The 22,085-nt window shown below is 41.3% G+C and overlaps 3 protein-coding genes across 4 annotated transcripts in view; 1 reads left to right on the top strand and 2 right to left on the bottom strand.

The window, feature by feature from the left end:
• Positions 1–13,322, bottom strand: part of wdr95 (WD40 repeat domain 95) — a gene marked incomplete at both ends in the record, with an annotated part of 20,645 nt that extends 7,323 nt beyond the window's left edge. Inside the window, 15 exons of the mRNA XM_084467275.1 lie at positions 1,709–1,788; positions 4,298–4,404; positions 4,729–4,831; positions 5,045–5,196; positions 5,288–5,393; positions 5,513–5,753; positions 6,877–6,946; positions 7,118–7,235; positions 7,835–7,881; positions 8,011–8,056; positions 8,158–8,250; positions 8,645–8,874; positions 11,285–11,338; positions 12,511–12,658; positions 13,261–13,322. Coding sequence (XP_084323401.1) covers positions 1,709–1,788; positions 4,298–4,404; positions 4,729–4,831; positions 5,045–5,196; positions 5,288–5,393; positions 5,513–5,753; positions 6,877–6,946; positions 7,118–7,235; positions 7,835–7,881; positions 8,011–8,056; positions 8,158–8,250; positions 8,645–8,874; positions 11,285–11,338; positions 12,511–12,658; positions 13,261–13,322 — 1,657 coding nt within the window. The remainder of the gene's footprint in view (positions 1–1,708; positions 1,789–4,297; positions 4,405–4,728; positions 4,832–5,044; positions 5,197–5,287; positions 5,394–5,512; positions 5,754–6,876; positions 6,947–7,117; positions 7,236–7,834; positions 7,882–8,010; positions 8,057–8,157; positions 8,251–8,644; positions 8,875–11,284; positions 11,339–12,510; positions 12,659–13,260) is intronic.
• A 1,155-nt stretch (positions 13,323–14,477) lies between these two features.
• On the bottom strand, positions 14,478–16,756 carry tex26 (testis expressed 26; the record flags this gene model as incomplete). Its single annotated transcript, XM_084467276.1, has 7 exons — positions 14,478–14,614; positions 14,721–14,882; positions 15,113–15,307; positions 15,537–15,681; positions 16,312–16,474; positions 16,548–16,632; positions 16,744–16,756. 7 exons carry the CDS (start codon positions 16,754–16,756, stop codon positions 14,478–14,480), a joined length of 900 nt encoding a protein of 299 aa, XP_084323402.1.
• An 886-nt stretch (positions 16,757–17,642) lies between these two features.
• Positions 17,643–20,252, top strand: hmgb1b (high mobility group box 1b). Of its 2 annotated transcripts, XM_084466698.1 has the most exons (6): positions 17,643–17,725; positions 17,978–18,053; positions 18,855–19,010; positions 19,167–19,312; positions 19,427–19,601; positions 19,692–20,252. In XM_084466698.1, the coding sequence occupies exons 2-6, from the start codon at positions 18,051–18,053 to the stop codon at positions 19,818–19,820; spliced, it is 609 nt and encodes a 202-aa protein (XP_084322824.1). In that variant the 5' UTR covers positions 17,643–17,725; positions 17,978–18,050; the 3' UTR covers positions 19,821–20,252. The 2 variants fall into 2 exon arrangements, with proteins under 2 accessions (XP_084322824.1, XP_084322825.1); XM_084466699.1 differs by lacking the exon at positions 17,978–18,053 and having other exon boundaries at positions 17,666–17,725.
• The last annotated feature ends 1,833 nt before the right edge of the window (positions 20,253–22,085 follow it).

Below are 22,085 nucleotides of genomic sequence, written 5' to 3' on the forward strand. Positions count from 1 at the left end.
CATCTATATGTCATGCTTTAAATCCTTGAGCAGGGAGCACAAGAAAAAAGTGGAACCATACCACCAAACTAAATTATATTACCACTTTATGCAATAAATAAATAAATATATGACTTGAGTGAATCCTGACAGAACCATGGTAATGGTCCACTCAAGGCAGGAGTTTTTGTCAAGCTAAACTCAACACACACACACACACACACACACACACACACACACACACACACACACAAAACAAGGATATATGAAGATTTGTATATATAGGAGCTTAAATAGGATTTCAAATCAAGGTCAATATTCATGTCCTGTATTGTACTTTATAAGGATTAATTCGTAAAATGTTTTTTACTATGGTGTCCACTCATCTTAATATGAATCCATTCCAACTGTTGTAATGATATGTGGTACTAATTTACCAGATCATCGGGCCAGGCCGTCTGCGGGCTTGTCAGCAGATGGGGGTCCTCAGGAGAGTCCTTCAAATATAGAAATATAACTCAATCATCCCTTCATCTCAACCGATTATCATCAAATCTGGACAAGCATAACATCACAATGGTACACTCACAACAACAACAACAACAACAGCAACATTATGACTTCCCTTCGACATTAGCCGTTCTTGTTATACAAATTATCTTTTGTACAAAAATTAATGCACAGGGGAGTGCATGATTTCCCCAAAGTTGCATAAAAATGCGCTCTTCTGCACACCAGACACACAGGTCACATCCTTCACAAAGATCTTTTGGAAGGTGGTGTGTGTGTGTGTGTGTGTGTGTGTGGTGTGTGAACCTAAGCCCCCACTGAGAGAGCGCCGTCTGAGAGAGCGAGGCCAGGGACAGAGGAGGAGAGTGTGTGTGCGGTGGGGTGTCGAAGCCTCAATGGACTGCAGTAGATGAGCGGTCCTAATGCGGCGTGTCATTCGATTAAGGTTAGTGTGAGGTGATATATATCCGGAGAACCCAGCTATGGGGGGAACACTAGCAATGGCATCAGCTAGCTCCCATTCCACCAGAGAAATTATGTTGGTGTGGGGGGGTGGGGGGGGCAGGGGGGATGTGTCCATGAGCTGTTTGAACATGTATGAGTGTGAGCGAGTAAGTGTGAGTGGGGGAGGTCATCAATATGAAAGCACTTTGAGTGTCCATAGAGGTTATACAGTGCTATATATACAATTATTAGTATTAATATCAATATTAGCAGTATAATATAATAATAATATATTATACTGCTAATAATAATAATAATATCAATAATACTGCTAAAATTGAATAATATCAATTTTAGCAGTAGTAATGACATTAAATCAGAAGGGGATGAGATGTTTAATAACTAATATGCTGTATAGGAGGTTTTTTCTATTGTACTCACAGGGAAAATGTCAATCTTGCGGTTCCAGCCAGCAGATATCACATAGCTTCAACGAAAACCAAAATGAAAAGATCATAATTAATAAAGACTCACAGTGGATGTCAGTCTTTCTGGCTATCTGCTGCAGACAACATCCTTACTTACACATTTCTGTGGATTGTCAGATATGCACAGTCACATATTTCCTTGCATTCACCTTCTGAAAGAAACATTTTAATGAGATTAATTTGGCAGTTAGACAGAATCAAAAGTAAAGCAATTTTTTTTTTACATATTTGACTGATCAGAGGAATGCGTGCTTGTTTTGAGTTTTTAATTAATTAACACTTATTACCCCTTTTAAGTATCTTCAGACATTGGCCATTGTTGAAGTTCCAAATCTTGAGACAGCCATCTCTTCCACCGGTGATCAGTCTGGATAGAACGAGGAGGGAAGCTGAAAACCTCTATCCTAGTCAAAAGGACCAACACAGTCTCATCCCTATTCGTCAGATGCTTGACGATTTCCCACGTACCCTAAACGTTGCTTAACGATGTCTAGGTTACCCCCTCTTCGTCGTTCAACGACGAAAAGGGGGGGGGGGTTGGATCGCGGACGAGCGCTATTGCGGGCGCGAGGGCACTCAGAGGGCACTTTTTAATATGAGAACTAAACCCCAGCCTCTTTAATTTTAAAATAGTATGTCAAAATTTTGAATGAATAGGCATACATTTTTGTTATATTTGTAAAATGTTCCTATATATAGCCTATTATTATAGCTTACATACTAATATTTTAAAACATGGGAATGCGAAATGCATCCTGGGATATTTAACGATCCTCGTAGAACGGACTCATCGAGAACGCATCGAGAACACTTCCGGGCAAGTGATGTGAAAATATAGTTTCTCACAAGATTTTCTCTTGCAATGTAAAGCAAAACACCTACCGCTCTTAAATAAATAAATAAATACATATATAAATATGTAGGGCAGGCAGCGCAGGATTCTATAGCGCTATGGTTCCCATCGACCACACGACCTGGCCATTATTTTATTTTCTGTTTTATATATCCTGCATTTAATACATGTACACGTTATATGCACAATATTCTGAACAAACCCCCGAACATATTTATTCTAGGTTCCACGTTGCAAACGACTTCATGAGTTCAAACATAAACATTCAACGTAACATAACATTCATTCATAGCTCTGCTCCAAACCACGTTAATGAAATAAGCGCGGCAACTGAGCTGCCGTCAATTGTGTTGTTTTTGTCTGTAATCTAGGGTCCGCTGACTAGGAAATAGACAACATATATATTCTAAGGTGTCCTTCAAAATTCACGTTGGAATATCTTTCTATTTTCCGCAGTTTAGACTTATAAGTTACTTTTGTATTGAACTTGACCTTTCTGACCTTTTTGTTTTTAATCCCTGTCTGGTGGCTACTAGTCACGTCACCCTGAGAGATGCACATGGACAGATTTTGTGACACAGCCTATAACCTATTTGTGAAAGCAAACCATCAAGCTCATTGATTTAACAAGGCATGTTATTTGAAACAATTAATTAAGTTATCATGTGTGAGAGGTCATTCCTCCTCCTGAGTGTGCTTCCCATTTATGTCTAGTGTACCCATACTGTCCACAATATATTATATTAATATATTAATTAAATGAAAGAGAATAAAAAGTGCCCTCTGAGTGCCCTCGTGCCCGCAATAGCGCTCGTCCGCGATCCAACCACCTCCCCCCCCCCCCCCCGCAATTCATACTTTGCACGTGACGTCACAACGACTGGCTGGCGGGCAAAAACTCCAGCAACGAACCTAGTAACCTAATCAGGACGTCGCCAGTTTTACCACACGAACGGTCCTTAGGTTCCTCTCAGTCCAAATACCGCCATGATGGAAAGATTAGTTCAACGGGAGCATTTGTGCCAGGCATACACATGGCAAACTGACAAATTAGACATATATCTTTGTACGGAATCTCCCTGCTTCTGAAATGAGCGAACATCTCCGCCCAGCGCTCATTCCACTGTGCAGATTAAATCGCGCAGCATTAACAGCAACTGTGCGATCATCCCTGCCCTCACACATTGTTGAAATCATATGATGGATGCTTTAATCTTTCTATGTGTTTTTTAGTGAATGATCGGGCTATAATAAGACCACATTGGCTATGTAATCGCGGACAAAAGGGGACATTTCATAGTGGATGGTGGAATAGTAACATTCACCTTTGCTTTGATTATGAAGATATTCCTGTTTTTCACCTCCCATACGACAGCGTTGTTAACCCATCCGTAGGCTTTCAATTTTTGTGCGGTATAAGGTGACGGATTCTCTATGAGATAAATGTAAATATCTCCAAACTCCAAGTCTGGTAGAGTCTTTGCCAGCTTCAAAGCAATGAATAACCTACATCAGTGGGTGCTGTGTATGAATCACAAGTTCCGAGTATGTTTATCTTCTCTTCGTATCTAATTTTAACATTTTGTGACAAATGGTCTAAATAGTTGATTTATTTAAGTATCGGAAATCTGCAAGGCTGCAATTCCCCTGGTTGGCCGTTGTTCGTCGTTGTTTGTTTGTTGCCCTCCAGGTATCCATGGTAGTCACGTGACCGCAAAGTATGAATAGCGCTCGTCCGCGATCCAACCCCCACCCCCCGTCAACGATTGCGCCTGCAATAGCGCTCGTCCGCGATCCAACCCCCCCCCCCCCCCCCCCCCCCTGTCAACAACCCCTTCCATCAAAATCCGACAAAGAGGTATTTGCGGTCAAAACTATCGGATGACCCTTTTTGTCGTTGAAGAGGGGGTACCCTAGATGTCGTTAAACAACGTTTAGGGTACGTGGGAAATCGTCAAGCATCTGACGAATAGGGGTGAGACTGTGTTGAAAGGACACGCAGCACTCAGCATGGATACCCTACCTCCTCCCTTGGGGGTCAAAGGTCATGCATGTAACAGCTGAGGTTCCGTGCGCTTCCCCGAATTCAAAGACCTGGCGTCCAGTATCGAAATTCCACACTTTAATCACCTGAGGTCAAAAACGCTTTTCAGTCATGACATTGAATGCAGTATGAATTGCAATAGCTGTTATGGAGTCTGAGTGTATAATGCATTTTTTGATACAATTGTAATATAACTCATGAATAAAGCATTCTACCCAGTTGCTTCTAAATGTATAAAGATGTCTTGAAATGAAATGACATGAAATACTGTAAGTGCAAACATCTCCAAGCCATTACACTTTTAGGAGTGTAACAGTATCTATAATGTATTGAAGGAAATATCTCCAGGTGTCTGAGATGCAGAAGGCGTACACTCTAGCATGGGGGTTGTAAAAACAAAGAGTGCTCACCGAGCCCTCAGAACAGCTCACAACCTGGCGTAGCTCCTCACTGTAGCCGCAGCACAACACTGGCTCGCCATGGGACGCTATCACATGACCCGGGATCCTTCGCCTTCAGCAGAAGATAAAGGAAAAACTCCATTCTTCTATTTTTAATTAAATCCAGGCTTATCTGTCAAGGTCGCAGTGCTACACCTTTCCTCGTCATCTGTACGAACCGCAGGCCGGAGTTAGCTCAAAACACTTCAATATATGTTGGGAAAGCGGTCCCATTAAATCGGTTAACAACAATAACCAATTGGACAACCACCAAGAACAGACAGACCTTGTCTTAAGGGAGAGCAGAGACAGGTGTTCGGCAGCGATGAAGAGGGTTTTCATGCACGGTGAGTACAGACATGCAGACAGTTCACCGTGGATCAGGCTGGCTTTGGGCTGAGCGGTAAACACGCAAGACTGATCTTCAATATCCCATATCTGGAACACGTTTTGGCAGATGTTGAGTTTACCGCATATCAAGGTGGACATATCGTAGGTGGACTAACGGACAGGTTTTCACGTGGCCTACCTTCACAGTGGTGTCCATCGAGACAGAGAAGATCTGACCGTCCTCGGCAGAAATGCACAGGTAGAAAATAGGAGCAGCGTGACCTTTCAGAATGCCAGTGGGTTTCCTGTTGACCGCCGACATGACCAAGACCAAGAAGGGCATTTATCTCATCTCATCTTAACATTTTCAGGGGTTGTTCATCAGAATAATGTGTGTGTGTGACGGGGCGAATGCTCGGCTCACCCAGGGACACAAGGGTTCCACAAGCGTACAAGTCGGTCCATGCCACCGGTCACCAGCAAGTCGTGTTTCTTACAAAGGTCATATGTCTTTACGCCTTTGTAGGCGTTGAAGACCGTCTGGTCGCAGGCCGGCCGAGGTTGGGGCGTCCAGTTGAGCTGGACCTTCTTGGCCCTGCCTTCGCTGAGGCCCTCTGTGATCTCCCTAATCTTCTGCTCCACGTTGGTGGAAGGCTTCACACAGCCTGGACAGGGCATTGCATTGAGAAGATTAAAATCCACTTTATAGTCATGGCACACATACAACGAAATGAGAGCTCTGCATCGAAGCCATCAGTAGGAACAGGCGGCAGCCAGACTGCATGTGTTTGTGACAGCCAAGGCGTTTGAGCATGAAATAACGAAACACACTAGAACCGAATGGAAAAGAATAAAACCGAACTATGGAACCATTCAAATGACTGCTTTCCATTGCGCCTTTTTCCCAAAAATTGGGGGGATCAAAGCGGTTCTTTGAGGTCTGATCGTTAGCAACCTCCCACATAGCAAATTCGGGACTTAGTTCATAAGCGCACTAGCGCTGTTAGAGATATGTGAGAACTGAGTCATCTCCAGTCACGACTGAGCAGCTGAACTGCCACCGCCACCCATGTCCTCGATACCCGAGGAGATCAGAGTGGCCGACATATGATAAATGTCTGAAGATCCGCTAACACACTGTTAGTTTGCTACCATCTTGGGGACAACTATTGAAATATCGTAGGCAGTATAATACTACCTGCACTTTAGGTTGTTTGATTGATGTTATTTAGTCAACTGTATTGCATTCACATTTAGGGCATTCAGCAAACGATTTTATCCAAAGCGACTTACAACCATTCGCACACTGACGGCGGAGTCAACCATGCAAGGAGACAGCCAGCTCGTCAGGAGCATTTAGGTTAGGTGCCGACAGCGATATATTGTTTCACTTCTTATGACAAATGTACTTATTGGAAGTCGCTTTGGATAAAAGCATCTGCTAAATGCCCTAAATGTAAATGGAAAAGTGCCTTGCTCAGGGACATCTCAAGACTCACTCGAGCCAGGGATCTAACTAGCAACCTTCCGGTTACAAGTCAACCCGCTTTAACTGTATTGGCGGTGTGAATTCATAGTTAGTCTGTAATATATATATACTACTGTAAACGAGACATGTAATACTCTTATATAATATTCTACTGTCATTGTGACATTTTCTACCTTATGTTATTGTTACTAAATGGTAACAAATAACCAGAGCTATTTGTAATGTCTGACCATGCCTTGCCGTGAGGTGATGATCATTGCTTACAGTATGCAGTCAAAAACGGAAGCCTGGTTGGTTACCTATGACGACAGAGGAGGCCTCGTCATTGGATGAAGACACAATCGCAGAGAAGGAGGGAAAATACTTCACCTGAGAGGAAAAGTAGGGGGTGAACATATAATGAGGACACTACTACGATTATAAATAATAATGCAAAGAAAACATTATAATATTTATATTGAATGAAAATAATTATATATATGAATAATTGTTACATTTTATAACCATTTTCTATGCAAGGCCAGGGGAAGGAAATACCACCTTTGTAACCCAGTCTTGGTGAACCTTCCATCGGATAAAAGTCAGGTTTGAAGACATTGTTGCATGCTCCAGTGCGATGGTGGGCACATTCTCTGTTTTTGGTAGGTTCTTCCATAATCTACCACATAAAATATATATTGTTTAATGGTAAGCAGGCTCTAATTAGAGATATCTGTCTATCAATCGGTCGGTATCTGTCTATCTGTCGGTCTGTCTGTCTGCCTGTCTATCTTTACCTTTCTATTTCACCAAATAAACAATTTTAAATAGATTCCAAATGACCTGAAAGTCCCTGAATGCATTTGGGTTGTATGCATTACGTCATACTATATGAGTCAAATACAGTGGTCTTAAATGCCTGAAGACATTATTGTGGAAGGAAAGGACCGAGTTGTTGTTCATAATGGAAAACTACTGAAACCTTTTTATGGAATCGCACATGGTGGTGAATGTATCATAGTTTTCCACAGCTTGTGTTTTATTCATGGTGTTTTGTCTTTTATTGCTTGTATGATATAATTTTTATTTTAGGGTTGCTGATTTTTTTGCCTAGGTCTCCCTGTCAAATTAGATGAAATTGGTTATGCAAAGGTTGAAAAAAAAAGTAATTGTTTTAAAATTTATATGAAACCACACACACACAAAGACACAATGGATAGAACACACTGTCATTTAGATCCATCTTAAATGAAATATGGATATGCATGTTCATGTTACCTTAGTGTTTCCCCTACGGAGGACATTAATATGATATTCACGCATCCCTGCACCACAAAAACAGGATTAATTCTACACAGTATTAATTAAGCAGAAGATGATAACATTTCTTTATTATTTATTTATTTATACTACTAATTGCACACATTGTAAACAAGGGAGGGAAATGCACCTACTTGGCAGTCTCCGTACAGGATAGAGCATTCATCAGCTCCCGTGAGGCTATAAAAACACACAAATAAAAGATGGGCCATATTTTATGGTTCAGACATTAAAATATGCCTTGATAAATATGGGTGCTGGTGCAGCCACGTGGTTCCCACCAGTAGTCTAACATCAGAGGTAGTGTCTCTAGGCCGCCAATCTGGCAGTAAGCCTCCAGAGTCGAGAGCTCATAAAGTCGGATCTCTCTGTCCCTGGATGACGGGGTGGGGCAGAAAGGTTACGGACCAGCGTGACATGTGGGGGCGAACACATCGCCATGGATACATAATCCAGTCACCGTGAACAGTGTAAATTTACGAGTTTTTATTTCTTATTTAAATGAGCTTCATTACCCTGTTGCAACGATCAGCTTGTTGTACTGTGTCATAGGAATTAAATCAGTGGCATACTTTGGCTTCCTGTTCGCAGCCCTTTCGTGCTACGAGAGAGAGAGAGAGAGAGAGAGAGAGAGAGAGAGAGAGAGAGAGAGAGAGAGAGAGAGAGAGAGAGAGGGAGGGAGAGAGAGAGAGAGGGAGAAATAAATGCGTTTATTGAACGTGTGCCGCCGCTGCATGGCCAATGGAAGCATGAGTCATACATACAAACAAGCTTGTTTTGGTCTTCTGGAGATGGAGTTCAGGGCTCCAGTACTGCACGGACCCGTCCTCGCGTAAGGTCACGACGGTGCCGTCGGAAACGGTGTGGATCCTCAGGACGGGTTCCCCGTGGGTGAAGGGCCTGACCTTGGCCGGCAGAGAGAAGGCTGCCTGCTTCCTGCGTAGTGCACACTCCTCTCGTTTGCTGTACTCCAGCTGCATGTAAGTGCAGAACTCATCCTGCGAAGAACGGGGTTAAGTGAAAGCCATGTTTGAATGCTCAATCGCCGTCGGACGTGTGTAGGGAATCGTCTTCCCTAATTCTTAAAACCCCATGTTCAAAATCGGACAAACTGGATCTATGAGATTAATAATTCATATTTATCTGAAGCATCGAAGAATGGTGTCTTGGGGGCTGCTTTAGATGGTTTTCCAGGGAGAGATAATAAGTCTTTGAAGGTTAGCGCAGAGGGCTCAGGCTGCTTGTGTGCTCTCGCTTGCTTTTCTTCATGTGGGGGCAATTAAAGCGACTTAAGATTTGCGTCCCTCACTTTGTTGCTCAAAATCCATCTTAGAAGTCCCAGAGAGGAATCCTTCTCCGGATTTATATCAAATGTGCCTGGTCAAAGATTTCAGCCATAAGCTCTGCACATAAAGGCTTAATAAAAAAGAATAATATGACAAATATAAAGATAAAAACAAAACCTTTTTATAATAGATAGATAATAGCCTTCTTCTGAGAATTCTCTTTCAGATGGGAAGAGATCATGCAAAGAGAACTACTGAATATGAAACAATAAACTGAGTAGGCCAATAAAGAATTTGCTGACTGTGAGCAGATGAGGATAGTATGTGCTTAAAGCCCTAAGGCCAAATGTAAGAATCAATATCTCCCAGGAGATTGGGCCATAAGAACAAGAGCAGGTTCAAATGAAAAGTAAAGTGAGTGCTTAACATCTCTGAACATCAAATAGTTAATTAGCATGTAGAGACAATGAGCAGGATTTTAGCTAACCCAACATTACAGACAAGTAGCCTACAATCTGTTTGACTAAAGTCTGTTAAATTCCGAAGCAAGACCAGCGAATGTGGACTTTCAAGCAAGTGTTCAGGCATGCATTTACAAACCCTAACCAACCTACTTGTAGCCAGAGTGCGTACAGATAAGACTCCATCCTCTTGGCATTTGAATGGAAACAACACTTGAGTTACTAGATCTAAATCTGGATTACCCTTTCTCCAAATGTAAACCAGCACACGTGGACTGTCACCCACATCAAAACCTTCTCAGTGGGAGTATGGGAGGGGAGGGGGGGGGGGGGGTCTCCATCAGAGAGCTATTGAATGGATGCCATTGGCTTGATAAGTGGTAGGGGGACACTTGGCTAGCACAGCTATACTATATTCGAAGCCAACAACGAAGGTAGTTTGAACAATGACACAATGGCTAACAGCTCCTTTGATGGAACAGGCGTTTTAGCCTCAAACCCTAAACTCACTATTTCACACACTGAAAGAGAAATCTGGTGTATAAGCTTTTTCTCTTTGAACAGAATGTCTGCCCATCTGTTGTGTGTCCCAAATGTAACCTTGTTTTTTCTCTTATACTTTTTTAATCATTATATTTCACACATTTCTGTAAACACATTTTTTCATATTTGATTACTTAGTTAGTGCCTTCCATTTATGCCAAAAAATGACGGCATGTTTAATGTTTTTCCCTTTTATTGTCTGATTTGGAGTAGCCTCACACTCTAGATTTAATGACTTTATTTGAAGCATTCAGATGCTTGCATACAATATGTACTTTATAAATAAAGTTTGACCTGACTGAAGCACAACACCAACACCCACGGTCAATATGGTTAACAAAAAGGAGGAAGAAACACAGCTACATTTCATCCTGCCTCATCTCCACCCTGTGTGTGTGTGTGTGTGTGTGTGTGTGTGTGTGTGTGTGTGTGTGGGTGTGCGCGCGCACACGTGTTTGTTTAGCAAACAAGGAAAAGTGCTTTGTTAGCTTTCAATAAATTAACCACTTTTCTTTATCACTTTTATGTCTGAGATAATTTTGTAACTTACCCATGCAATTTTCCCCTGCCTCATGTAATCAATCTTCATGAACAAGTCTTGAATCTGTGAATTGCTCTGTTAAAAATTTAAATCAAAGAATGAACAATAATCAACAAATAAAGTGTTGTATAATAAAATAAATAAATATAAAATATATAAATATGTATAATAAACTAACAAATATATAATACATAATTGTAGAATCTTAGTAGATACTGCTAGAATCTTAGCAGTATTAGAACAATAACTATATGAAAAAATATACATGACAGACTTTGTGATGAGCATGATGTTCTCTTACTGTATTGTGCAGACCCAAGCACTTCCTCAATATGAATCCAAAACTCCTCTCATCTAGAGACCTTAAACCGTCCATTTCATATTCCTACGCATGGAGTAAACACAGTCCACTAATCATCGGCAGGAAAAGCACTCAAAGGCCCCCTTATTCCACCTCAAGTCATAGCATACAATAAAAAAGGCAATCTCGCTAAAATGGGAAGTAATAAATAAACAAATAGAAGAGGATGCTGATTGATGTAAAATAATCAGTGTGAGGCGGACAAGGAACTCATACCTCGAACGCCAGCTTCAGCCTCTGGAGGCTCTCAAGAGAGACCTTCTGGTCAATCTAATCAGAAAACACATTAATGAGTGTTATTGTACGGGTTTCAGGATACGAAGAACAAACAATATGAATTTGTTCCACTCATTTTTAAACGATTGGCGCACACACAAACAAACAAACACTCCCTCATTTATTTTAGTTTCAAACCCATGCCACACCACTTACCAGGCAGTTAATAAACGGTGAACTCTAGAAATACAACACAAGGTAAAAAAAATAATAATAATAATAAAATAAAAATATAATAATAGTGGTTAATGGAGTACAAAATCCACCAGCTTGAAATCAACATCAATTACCACACTGTCACCCACTTTTAATGGCAGCTTTCTCTTCGTAACTTCATTCGAAGCAGACTCTGGCTACGTTGATATTGCTCGTTAATAAATAATGATAATAAACTGCTTGATTTCTCAAGGCTGCAACCACAGCCTCAGGTCGTCACTGGAATAACGAGGAAGATGATTGGCTGATCACGGGTGATAAACTCCAGCGCACAAAAAGGGAGTCTAGATCCTGAAATCCCTTCATCCAATAGTCTCAAATCCCCCTTACTCGTTTCTCATTCCACAAAAGGGCATGTAGACTCATTGTGCAAAACCAATTTCCCTTATCTTTGTAAGGAGTCGGTCATTGTATCAAATAAGGGGTGAGCTGGCATTCAACACATCTGCTGTTTGGCTATCATTTAGCTAATTGGAAATTAGGTTATTTTATACATTTCGGTTTTGGCCGATGATTGGGATCATAGACAAAGAGCTTGTTTGGAGCTCAGTATTGCCAAGGTCAGAACAAACCATTCCCACTACTGCAGCTAATCAGAGTAGTGATTAATAACTGATGTATTTTAATAAATGGGCCCCACTTGTTTTAATTTAATTTGTATCTTTTTATTTTTAAGTGTGAGTAATGTGTTGGACCTGTACGACAGCAGTTTAAAAGTATGTATTTAACTATTTTACTTGCACTCTTATAGTTATAGGCTATCCTGTAACATATTCGAGCCAGAAAGAGTGGATGGCATTTCCAACTGTGCTGAACCTAACCCGGCTCTCTGGCGACACCAAGAGGACACAAGGTGCTATGATCTATGCTACAAGTCAGGAAAAGAGCAGGAGGGAAAGCAGCACAGCGGCATCAAACATATCAAACTCGACTTCTTCCAGAAACAGTACCTCCAGGTCGTGGGATGTGTGGTTTGGAACAGCATGGTGACACAGTGCTGTCCTCCCGAGGGCCTGTTCTCCCAGGTGAAGGGAGTGCCTGCGTGGGTTCTGTTTCAGAAGCTCCCGTTGCATCCATTCTGGGGGCTGTTCTGGGCCACTGGGCATTCCCAGGGACCCTGGACCAAGAGGGCTTCTCTCCTCTGGACGCCCAAGCTCAGAGAGGAAGCTACAGGATATCATGCTTATTGTATTCTTCACTCAATAAATGGGTTCAATTGACATGAACAAAAATAAAATGATGATTATGATTTAATTATGGTTTATAGGAATATAGTTAACCGGTATTTATTTGTATTTCATATGAAGTATGAAAGCCCTAAACCAGGTGTTATGGTGTGTTATGGTTTATCACATGTTTGTTGATGATTATTGCTTGTGGTTGTTGTTATTATTATCATGTAATCAGCAGTGTTTTGTGATTAACATCTAGTCCCAGGTTAACCAGGTCTCCAGAATGGCTTCCTCCACATTGCCTTGACAACTGTAAACATGTTGTAAAGCTTAGACATTCATAGCTGGAATGATCTGCTTTGAAACAAAAATGGCAAAACTCTCTCTACACATATCCAAGACATATCATGGATGGAAAAGAGTATAATGATATCAGATAACAGAAGATTTGATTGAAGGCTGCCTTGATCTCTTAATAAAGAGAAGTTGAGAGATAAACAATTGAAAAACAAAAGGGAAGTAGAGTACCTGGGAACAGTTTCTATCCGTCCTGATGCTGAGGAAGGACGGTCTCTTTTCCCCACAGGCATTCTCGTAGCCGTTCTATCTTTAAGCTTCAACTGTAGTGAGGAGTTAAGTATAATGCAGTCTCTCCCTCACTCCGTAGTGCCAAACAGACAATTGAAAAGCCATAGGGCTCATTCACTCAGGTTACCAGATACGTGTGCTAAGGTTACACCAGGGAAAACACGCTTCTCCCTCTAGTAACCTGGAGACCTGTTTGAACAAGTCCACCTTCACAGAAACACAGCCTTCAGCAATGTCCCTGAAGTCACCCTTGACATAGCATAAAAAGTGAGGACTGATTTAGGCGCACATATTCATATATTCCAGTTTAATTGGCCAGTATAAATAATCACGATTCATTATGCACATTTAAATGTACAATAAGTAATTTAGAAGGCTTGAGTACAAACATTTAGGAAAAGTGGTGCACAAACAGACATTATGCATTATTTTTCAATGGAGGACAAATATGTGTTTTATATATTTATTGATGGGAAGAACATGCAATACTTTGCATGTTGCATACTGATAACAATCTTGTCGATATCTGACATCTGGGGGGCAAGGGTTAGGGGGGTGTCAAATATATGGTCTGTTAAGCCCTTTGAGACTGTTTTAACCGTAGTTGATTTTTTCTATTCAATGAAATAAAAATGGAATTTAAGGGCTGTGTCCCAGCATCACGTTTTTAACCACGAGCACTTTTATAGTGTAAGTGTAAAGTGTAAAGTGTAAAAACTGTTAAAAAACAGAACCAAAACAGAATGTATTACCAATTCAGAGGTTAGGAGCCAACACATGGTAGCACTTAGTAGCCCTCCACACACATCAACATTATCAACACGTCTAGACAGTTGATATTCCCTCCTGAACAATAGGGACAAAATATGTGATCATATGTGATTCCAACCAAGACAGTTGGCCTCCTAGATCTTGAGAACATGGTCGGTTAACTCTAAACTGGACGGCTCTTTTGAACAGCCAGTTGTTTATGTCTAAAGGCAAGACGCGTTTACTTTGATGTCGTCACTCAGATGGACATACAGTGTATATATGCATAACACCTTTTGGAAGAGTTTTAATGAACACAGAAAAACGAAAGTGACCACATTACAAAGACCTCTTCATTAGGTTTATGGTCACAAAAGCGTATTCCTCCCAAAGTAGTGTGGAATGGCTCAGTGAGGGCCTGGCCAGCTCGATATCCACTCCAGCGGTCGCGAAGCAGGCATTGTGACCACGGGAAGTTTCCTCTCTTTCCTCGCATCCGGACCCCCAGCCGCTTTACTCATTAAGCTCTTCATGAGTGCTGTGTCTGTAAAAATCCAAACAAAATTACAATTACACATTAGCTCAATGAGAAAATTAAGACCCCAGCCCCCCACACACAGAGGGATTACCATCGTATGAATCAAGCAGACCTTTTTCAGGTAGAACTTTGCATAACTGCTGCAGCTCCTGTGGCTGTAAAGCCTTGAGCACGTATGGGACAACAGAGGCCTTCCTTCCGAAGAATGTATCATAGGTGGTCAGCTCCGAGACATCGTGTCGATCGCGTATGTGCCGTTGGACAACGGTTGGTACTGCAAAGAGGAGACAGAAATGTAGATGACCAACGATGTGTTCCAATGGTTACGGGCCAGTATCGTTTGGTAGTTAAGAGTGTGTTGGACTCCCAGGAGAAAGGTTCTAGGTCATCTTGGAGCAAGATGTCAAAATGTAGTTTTTGTCGCAGTTTCATGTGCAAAAATGCTTAATGTCATGAATGTATTTTCTTTTGTTTGTATTTCATGTAACTATAAGTGTATTGTACCTATTCCTCTGCAGTGCACACGATGGCATGCGTTACCGCCATAGGCAGTAACGCACCGGTTGTCCTGCAGTTGGTCCTTCAGCTTGGGCCGGCAGTAATTGTCCCTCATCTCAGTGTGAGTCCAGTGAGGATCCTGCTGCCTGCTGCGTAGAGGTACCACCCCAGCTTCCCTATAGGAAGTTATGTGATCAGCTCCTGTCCAAAAGGCCGAAAGAGGAAAAATGATGAGTTATAACAGTAAAGCCTAAATTATAATAATAATAATAATAATAATAATAAGAGTCTAATAGCCACGTACGCTGTGGGTCTCTATGTCTGCACTTGTATTTATGGTTGACGTCTGTGATTCTGGGCATAGTCAAAAGACAGTCAATTTTCCAGTGAGCTCTGTGTGCCCCATGCCAGGTGGTAGTGAGGTGGCTACCTTGAGAGGGGCCCAGGAAGTCGGTGCGGTAGGTGGAACAGTATTGCGCTGTCAGGGCTTTCCGGATCTCCTCTTCAGATGTGAATCTGCTCCCCCCTGCAGAGCTCTGCGAAGCGCCTTTTGACAGCCTCCACGTAAGGAAGCCCTGGAGGAAAGACAGAGTGAATAAACATCCCCATGGAGCCACACACTGAATACTCCATTAAAACCTCCCCATGGTCAACTTTACTCAAGACTTGTTATTTACCTGTGGTGCCTGTATTTGAATATGTATATGAACATCTGAACATGTCTATCCTCCTACGACAGATAACAAATAAATAAGGTTCTCCTTATTTATATTTTCACTTTTAGCTGATGAATCTCCTATAAATTTTAGTATTACCATTACCATTAACATTAGTTGATGAAGTAATATTCATTATGAAAAAGCATTAGCTCAGAGGTTAGGGTTAGTGGGCTAGGGTTAACCCTAACCCTTTTAAATAATGTATAACTAAATACCTTAATTAACATGAACACCATTAACTGTGGTAATCAAAATCAAAACAACTTTATTAATCCTACTGGGGGCAATTATTTATGAGCAGCTTGTAAACAGAACAGATCAACTGAACACCATTACTAACATAAAACACCATAAGTAAACGCTTACGACACCATAAATAAACTGTTAATCAGTGTTAGTTTATGTTTATTACTGCAATAACTAATGTTAATTAATGGTTAATTCATAATTTGAAGCGTTAACAATTACTGATTTGACAGAATCTACCTGACTTGGATGTGGATTGTTCCTCCTCTGTCCTGAGGCCGATCCTGTTCGAATGCATTCAGGCTTAGAGACAGCTTTCCAGCAAAAGTCCTCACTATAACCAGATGGACCCACAGGTCCAGATGGTGAATAGCAGTCTCTGAACGTTTTGGAGGTCGCTGGCCTAAATACATACAAAAAGACTAATACATGTGCACCAACTTAGTATCATGTGATGTTGGTATAAAGACACTTACAGTGTAAACTCAGTGTTTGAGCTTGGCCGGTAGAAAAACTCTCTTTTGTGTGAGGTTTCATATGGGTCCCACAGGGCTATCTTATCTGAAAATAACAAACATACTTTGTGTTATTTAGTCTAATAAAAGGCTGATGATTTGGGGAAAATTATGGGCTTAACTGTGTGAAATATTAATAAGTTTGACCTATGCTTACCCTTGGCTGCCATGGTCTCTTTCAAATATGTTGGAAAAAATAATGACCTTCGTGTTGGGCAGGATCACGTCCCGATTAAAAGAGAAAGCCACCAATTCAGCCGCTCACGTTGATGGCACGGTTCTGTATATAAGAGGATAACGACAAAGCCAATACGATTGAAGACTACTATCTTGATTTGTGAAGCTCAGGTATATTTGAGCAGATCTGAGTTGTACGCTACCACCGGCGGAGTTTACCCCGGCGAACCCAGGGCTGTTGTTATGGGGATACAACTCAACCTACTTGTTAACTCTCAGCGGGGGGGAACTCATGAAAGATTCAGTTGCTCTGATCATTCGTGTAGCTCCACATTGGGACCGCAAAGTAGTCCTGAAAAGTTAAACGCCTTATTTACTCTTATTTAGGTAGTGATCGATAAATGAAACCATGGATGAATTAAACCAACCTACACAACCACACAAACCAGCAACCGACACGACAGTGTAAAGATACCTAACTGTAACGGTTACATTTCAGCTGCAAATGGTTCAAGTTTAGTTCATTTTGGTGACCAACTATCTTCTCAGTCTCGATGCGTTTATTAAAGTATGGATTACAAATGTTAAACCGCGTGTACAAAACATAGCCGTGTTAACCGTGGTTAACACAGAATGAATGGGCAAAACACAGCGAAGCAGTGTAACAGGATACACTGCTATGTCTGCGATGGAAATGCTATGTTTACAAATAAAGCACAGCGTCTGCCATTCGAGTCTAGCGCCATTCATCCATTGTGTTTACAACCAATCGAGCCGCGTGGAGTGCTTGGAATCCAACTGTCCAATAAGAGGGCAGGGGGGGGATGGCGGCAGCCAATCCATGTCAGCCAGAGAACCAATACGCAGAATGAAGAGTAGTCCCTCCGCCAAAAGACCGCGCATTGACCGCCTATTGTTTGAGACATAGCTGTGTACGTCCTACTTCATATACAATTATTTGGGTAAGTCATGTTTTAATAACTTGATATATAGCCTTATTCGTGTTATTATAATACAAATATTCTAAATAGAAATCATGATGCATTTCAACAACTTTGTTCGTTTTGTATTTTTTTGCTAAACACGAAACATTCTGAGATGCTAAATAAATTGCTAATGTCGTATGAAGTGCTTGCTATTGTGAGCCAACACTGCTTTTTAAATCGAATGGCGCGGTGTGTTAATGTTGTTCTGTTTACAAATTCCCCATATAGAGACCTATGCTAAGGATAACCCCATCCACGACGGAGTAACTACGTTTCTATAGCGTAACGTCCGCTCAAAGCCATGGTTGTATTTGCTTCTAACCCGTTCCGTTAGCTTGCTAGTATATAAGCTGGGCAGAGGGGCCCGCCGTCCATGTTAGACATGCTAACGCTAGCCCGCGTACAAAGAGTGTAGAGAGAGTAGCCAACTGAATGGCGTACGTAGGGGCATCTGTACTGAAAAATATCGTCCGCTTGTTTCTCGCGTTAAAGCTATTGTCAACTCTCTCAAATTAGATTTTGCTTTATTAAACTGTTCGCATGAGCGACCAGTGGCCATTCTTTCACATAGTTGTATGATCCTGTAAGCAGAGAAGATGGTGTCATTGCTAGTGGAGGCTAGTTGAGCGAAGCTAACGATGGTATCTTCAAGACAAAGCAATGGGGGAAGCCATCATTGCTAACTCAAGGAAGCTCAGAGGGCGGCAGATGGCTGCTAATGCTAACGTTAATTTTATGCATACACGATGCAGTCAGTCCCAATGCGATGCGTCTATTACCATCCTGCATACAATCAGTATTTTTTATGTTTATGTAGCCAGAGCTCGCCTTGAGCTGAGTAATAAAATATATTGTTTGGCAGTGTAACGTAACTGAGAATGTTTTCGAGTTTATGGGCTGTTTTTCCAAGATTAGGCTTGGACTATCCAATAGCTCATCAGTCAACCCCTCCCCCTTCCACCCTACCTAAACAATGGATGGAACTGACAAAGCAGAGATGAGGAAATTGAGCATAGTGACATTATAAATCAAACTATTTCAGTTTATTATTAGATTATGGTACGTTTGACAATAACAATAACAAAAACGTCTTCCTTCCATTCAGGGCCCCAAGATGGTGAAAGATCCGAAGAAGCCAAGGGGCAAAATGTCCTCATATGCTTACTTTGTTCAGACGTGCCGCGAGGAGCACAAAAAGAAGCACCCTGAAGCGAGTGTCAACTTCGCAGAGTTCTCCAAGAAATGTTCTGAACGTTGGAAGGTAATCTTAATTATTACAATATGGTTAAAAAAAAAAAAAAAAAAAAAAGATTTCCAAAATTCCAGACCTCTTGTGAGTGACCACAGATTTTTTTGATATATATATATATATATATATATATATATATAAATAATAAAAACATTTTTTTTTCCAAAGACAATGTCCCCTAAGGAGAAAGGGAAGTTTGAGGATCGGGCCAAACTGGACAAGGTTCGCTATGAGAAGGAGATGAGGACCTACATTCCCCCCAAGGGCCAGAAGAAGAAGCGCTTCAAGGACCCCAATGCCCCCAAGAGACCCCCGTATGTATTGTGATGAATGGATGTTTGTTTTTGCTATTTAACTTTCTTCTATTCTAGAATACGGATTTGTGACACACCGTGCCAACTAAGCATGTCACGCCGTCTGTTCCAAAGGTCCGCCTTCTTCCTCTTCTGCGCCGACTTCCGGCAAAAGGTGAAGACCGATACTCCCGGCCTCTCCATCGGAGACACTGCCAAGAAGCTGGGAGAGATGTGGAACAATTCCTCACCGGAGGACAAGCAACCCTACGAGAAGAAGGCGTCTAAGTTGAAGGAGAAGTACGACAAGGTAAGCGGCTGAGAACCCAACATTCCAGTGGATGTAATTCATTCCAAATTCTGCGTGGAATTTAAACATGTTTACATTTTTCCTTTGCAGGACATGATTGCCTACCGTACCAAGGGAAAGGTTGAGGTCCCTGCCGCGGCTCCGCCACCAGAGGATGATGATGATGACGATGATGATGAGGGTGATGATGATGACGATGATGATGATGATGATGAGTAGAATGCATTGGTAGTACGAGCTAGATTTTTGCTCATGCCATATTACCCCAACCCACCATCCCAATGTACTCCGTTCACATTCAGGAAGGAAAGTGACTGAACAAGAACATGTGTATATTTAATGTTTTTAAGATGTACAGTGTTATGCTCCTTTTTTTTTTTTTTGTAAAGTTAACACTACATATCTTCGGTTTGATCATTTCCTAGTGGTAGTTCTTTATTCCAGCCATATCTAACAATTTAGAGAGGACGATGAAATTTAAATGGAAACTAAGTAGTCTGTAGACGTTAAACTTGCAACTCAAAAATGAAATTTTTGGGTTGGTAGTTTATTTTTTATTTGTGCTTTAAAGAATATTTTTTCATGTGTTGTCAAAATGTCTTTATTGTTCTTTGAATACCACTCTAATAAAGGTCTTTTTTTAAGAAATTACTTTTTTAATTTGGCCGTTTCTGTTTTTGATCATAACAATCCATTCTCATATGTATTTTATTTAATTTGCCGTATTTTGATGAGTGGTTCTCTTAAATATGCTTTCAAACAAGATAATTTTACAACATGAGTCTTTATCATACAATTTAAAAGCCCAGTGTTATTAAATGTTTACAAAAAGCTTGTCTTGAATAATTGTCAGTTAATCTTGCATCGGCTCATGGGCCACCCATGGCTAGAATATGGACTCGCTGTATTTCAAGGTAAGTTCAATGAAAGTGTTTGCAAACTGAAATTAACTCAACATTAGTTGTCTGCATAGTCGACAGCAATGGTTCCCAAACTTAACATTCGTAAGTACCCTGTGACAACGTATATCCTACAGAGTACCCCTAGTATCAGGTAAGCTCAATTAAATGATTTGGTTCTGAATTCTGCTGCATAAACAAGTAATGAACACACGTCTGCATAGACAAGGTAAACAAAATTGGTCAAACGACATGGGACATGGCAAAAATTGCAACAATTACTTGCTTATTCACAATTAACAATTCAAACAATTAAACATTTTCTGTGGGAAAAAAAATCCTTTGAAATGTGGAAACAGGGCTGTGGGAATAGGGCTGACCCCACAATTAGCCCTGGCTGCATGGCCTGACGAGCAGCTGGTGCCATCAGAAGGCGTTTCATTTGTAGTAGGCCTACTAGTAATAGTGTAATTTTCTTTGCCACGCTGTGTTTTGTTTTTATTAACAACTTATTTTATCCATTGCCACCTACAGAGTTTGTTATGTACTATCATTCAAAAATGCCATGTTATTTCCCATAGACATTTGCCGAGGGAACCGGGAGCCTCGGAGGCGGGACTTATTCTTCAGAGGTCGTCCTACTCTCTTGTCATAGACGTTACATCCACACAGATTTCCAAACAGTGGTGTTTGTCGCACCCAATATTTTCCAGGATTAAGCATTAAAAAATATTTATAAATGGGTCGTTCTCCACCAACACAACATTTCTTGCTGTGGGGAACAACTTTTAGCCGACTTTTTTCTCTGTTGTCATGACAACGTTTATCAACGACCCACCGCAAAAGCTATGGAGATCTTTCAGTTCGTGAGTGGGCCAAACCCAAAGTCCGGACTCACGGACTCACAGACTTTGCTGCGCGTTCTCGCGAAATTAGTAAGGCTTTAGGGCTGTCCCAATGTTGAATTTCAAAGGGCGGGAGGGTTTAAAACCACACTAACCTGTACTTGTTTAGTGACAAATAAAGGCATTATATTCTATTATATTCTAACCGAGCCCTTTCCGTGAGTCCGCATCAGTGCAGACTTTACCTAAGGTAATTACCCACAGCGTTGTCACGTTTACCGCGGAGACCATAGGGAATTTAATAATTCTAAATTAATTCATAATTAAGAAAGTTGTAAATATTGAAAAACATGTTCAATGAGGCAGCCGTCTCCTGTGTCGAGTCTACTGAGACTTCAGTCATCAGCCTGACTTCAGTCAGTCGCATTTAAAACCAAAAATAATTGCGACTGTAAATCGCAATTTAATTTTGAGTATCCTAGAGATCAACCCTCGTTTGACAACCGCTGGCCTAGAGGGCCTCTAGACTAGAGCAACGATCAATGCTTAAGTTTAGCTAGATCAATATAGGCTACATTGAAGGTGGACTGAGCGGGATGAGTTTGTCATGCAGTTTAAACGCTGCAGGCAAGATTGCTCTTCCTTTTTCCGCCCCCCTTTTGTGCTGTTGTAGCCTACCGCTCTGCATGTCGGCCATTCACGAGTCGGCCACTCCTGTCGAGTAATCCGAATCCGGAAGG

This window comes from Micromesistius poutassou (assembly GCF_964030765.1).
Source record: "Micromesistius poutassou genome assembly, chromosome: 4".
NCBI classification, from domain to species: domain Eukaryota; kingdom Metazoa; phylum Chordata; class Actinopteri; order Gadiformes; family Gadidae; genus Micromesistius; species Micromesistius poutassou.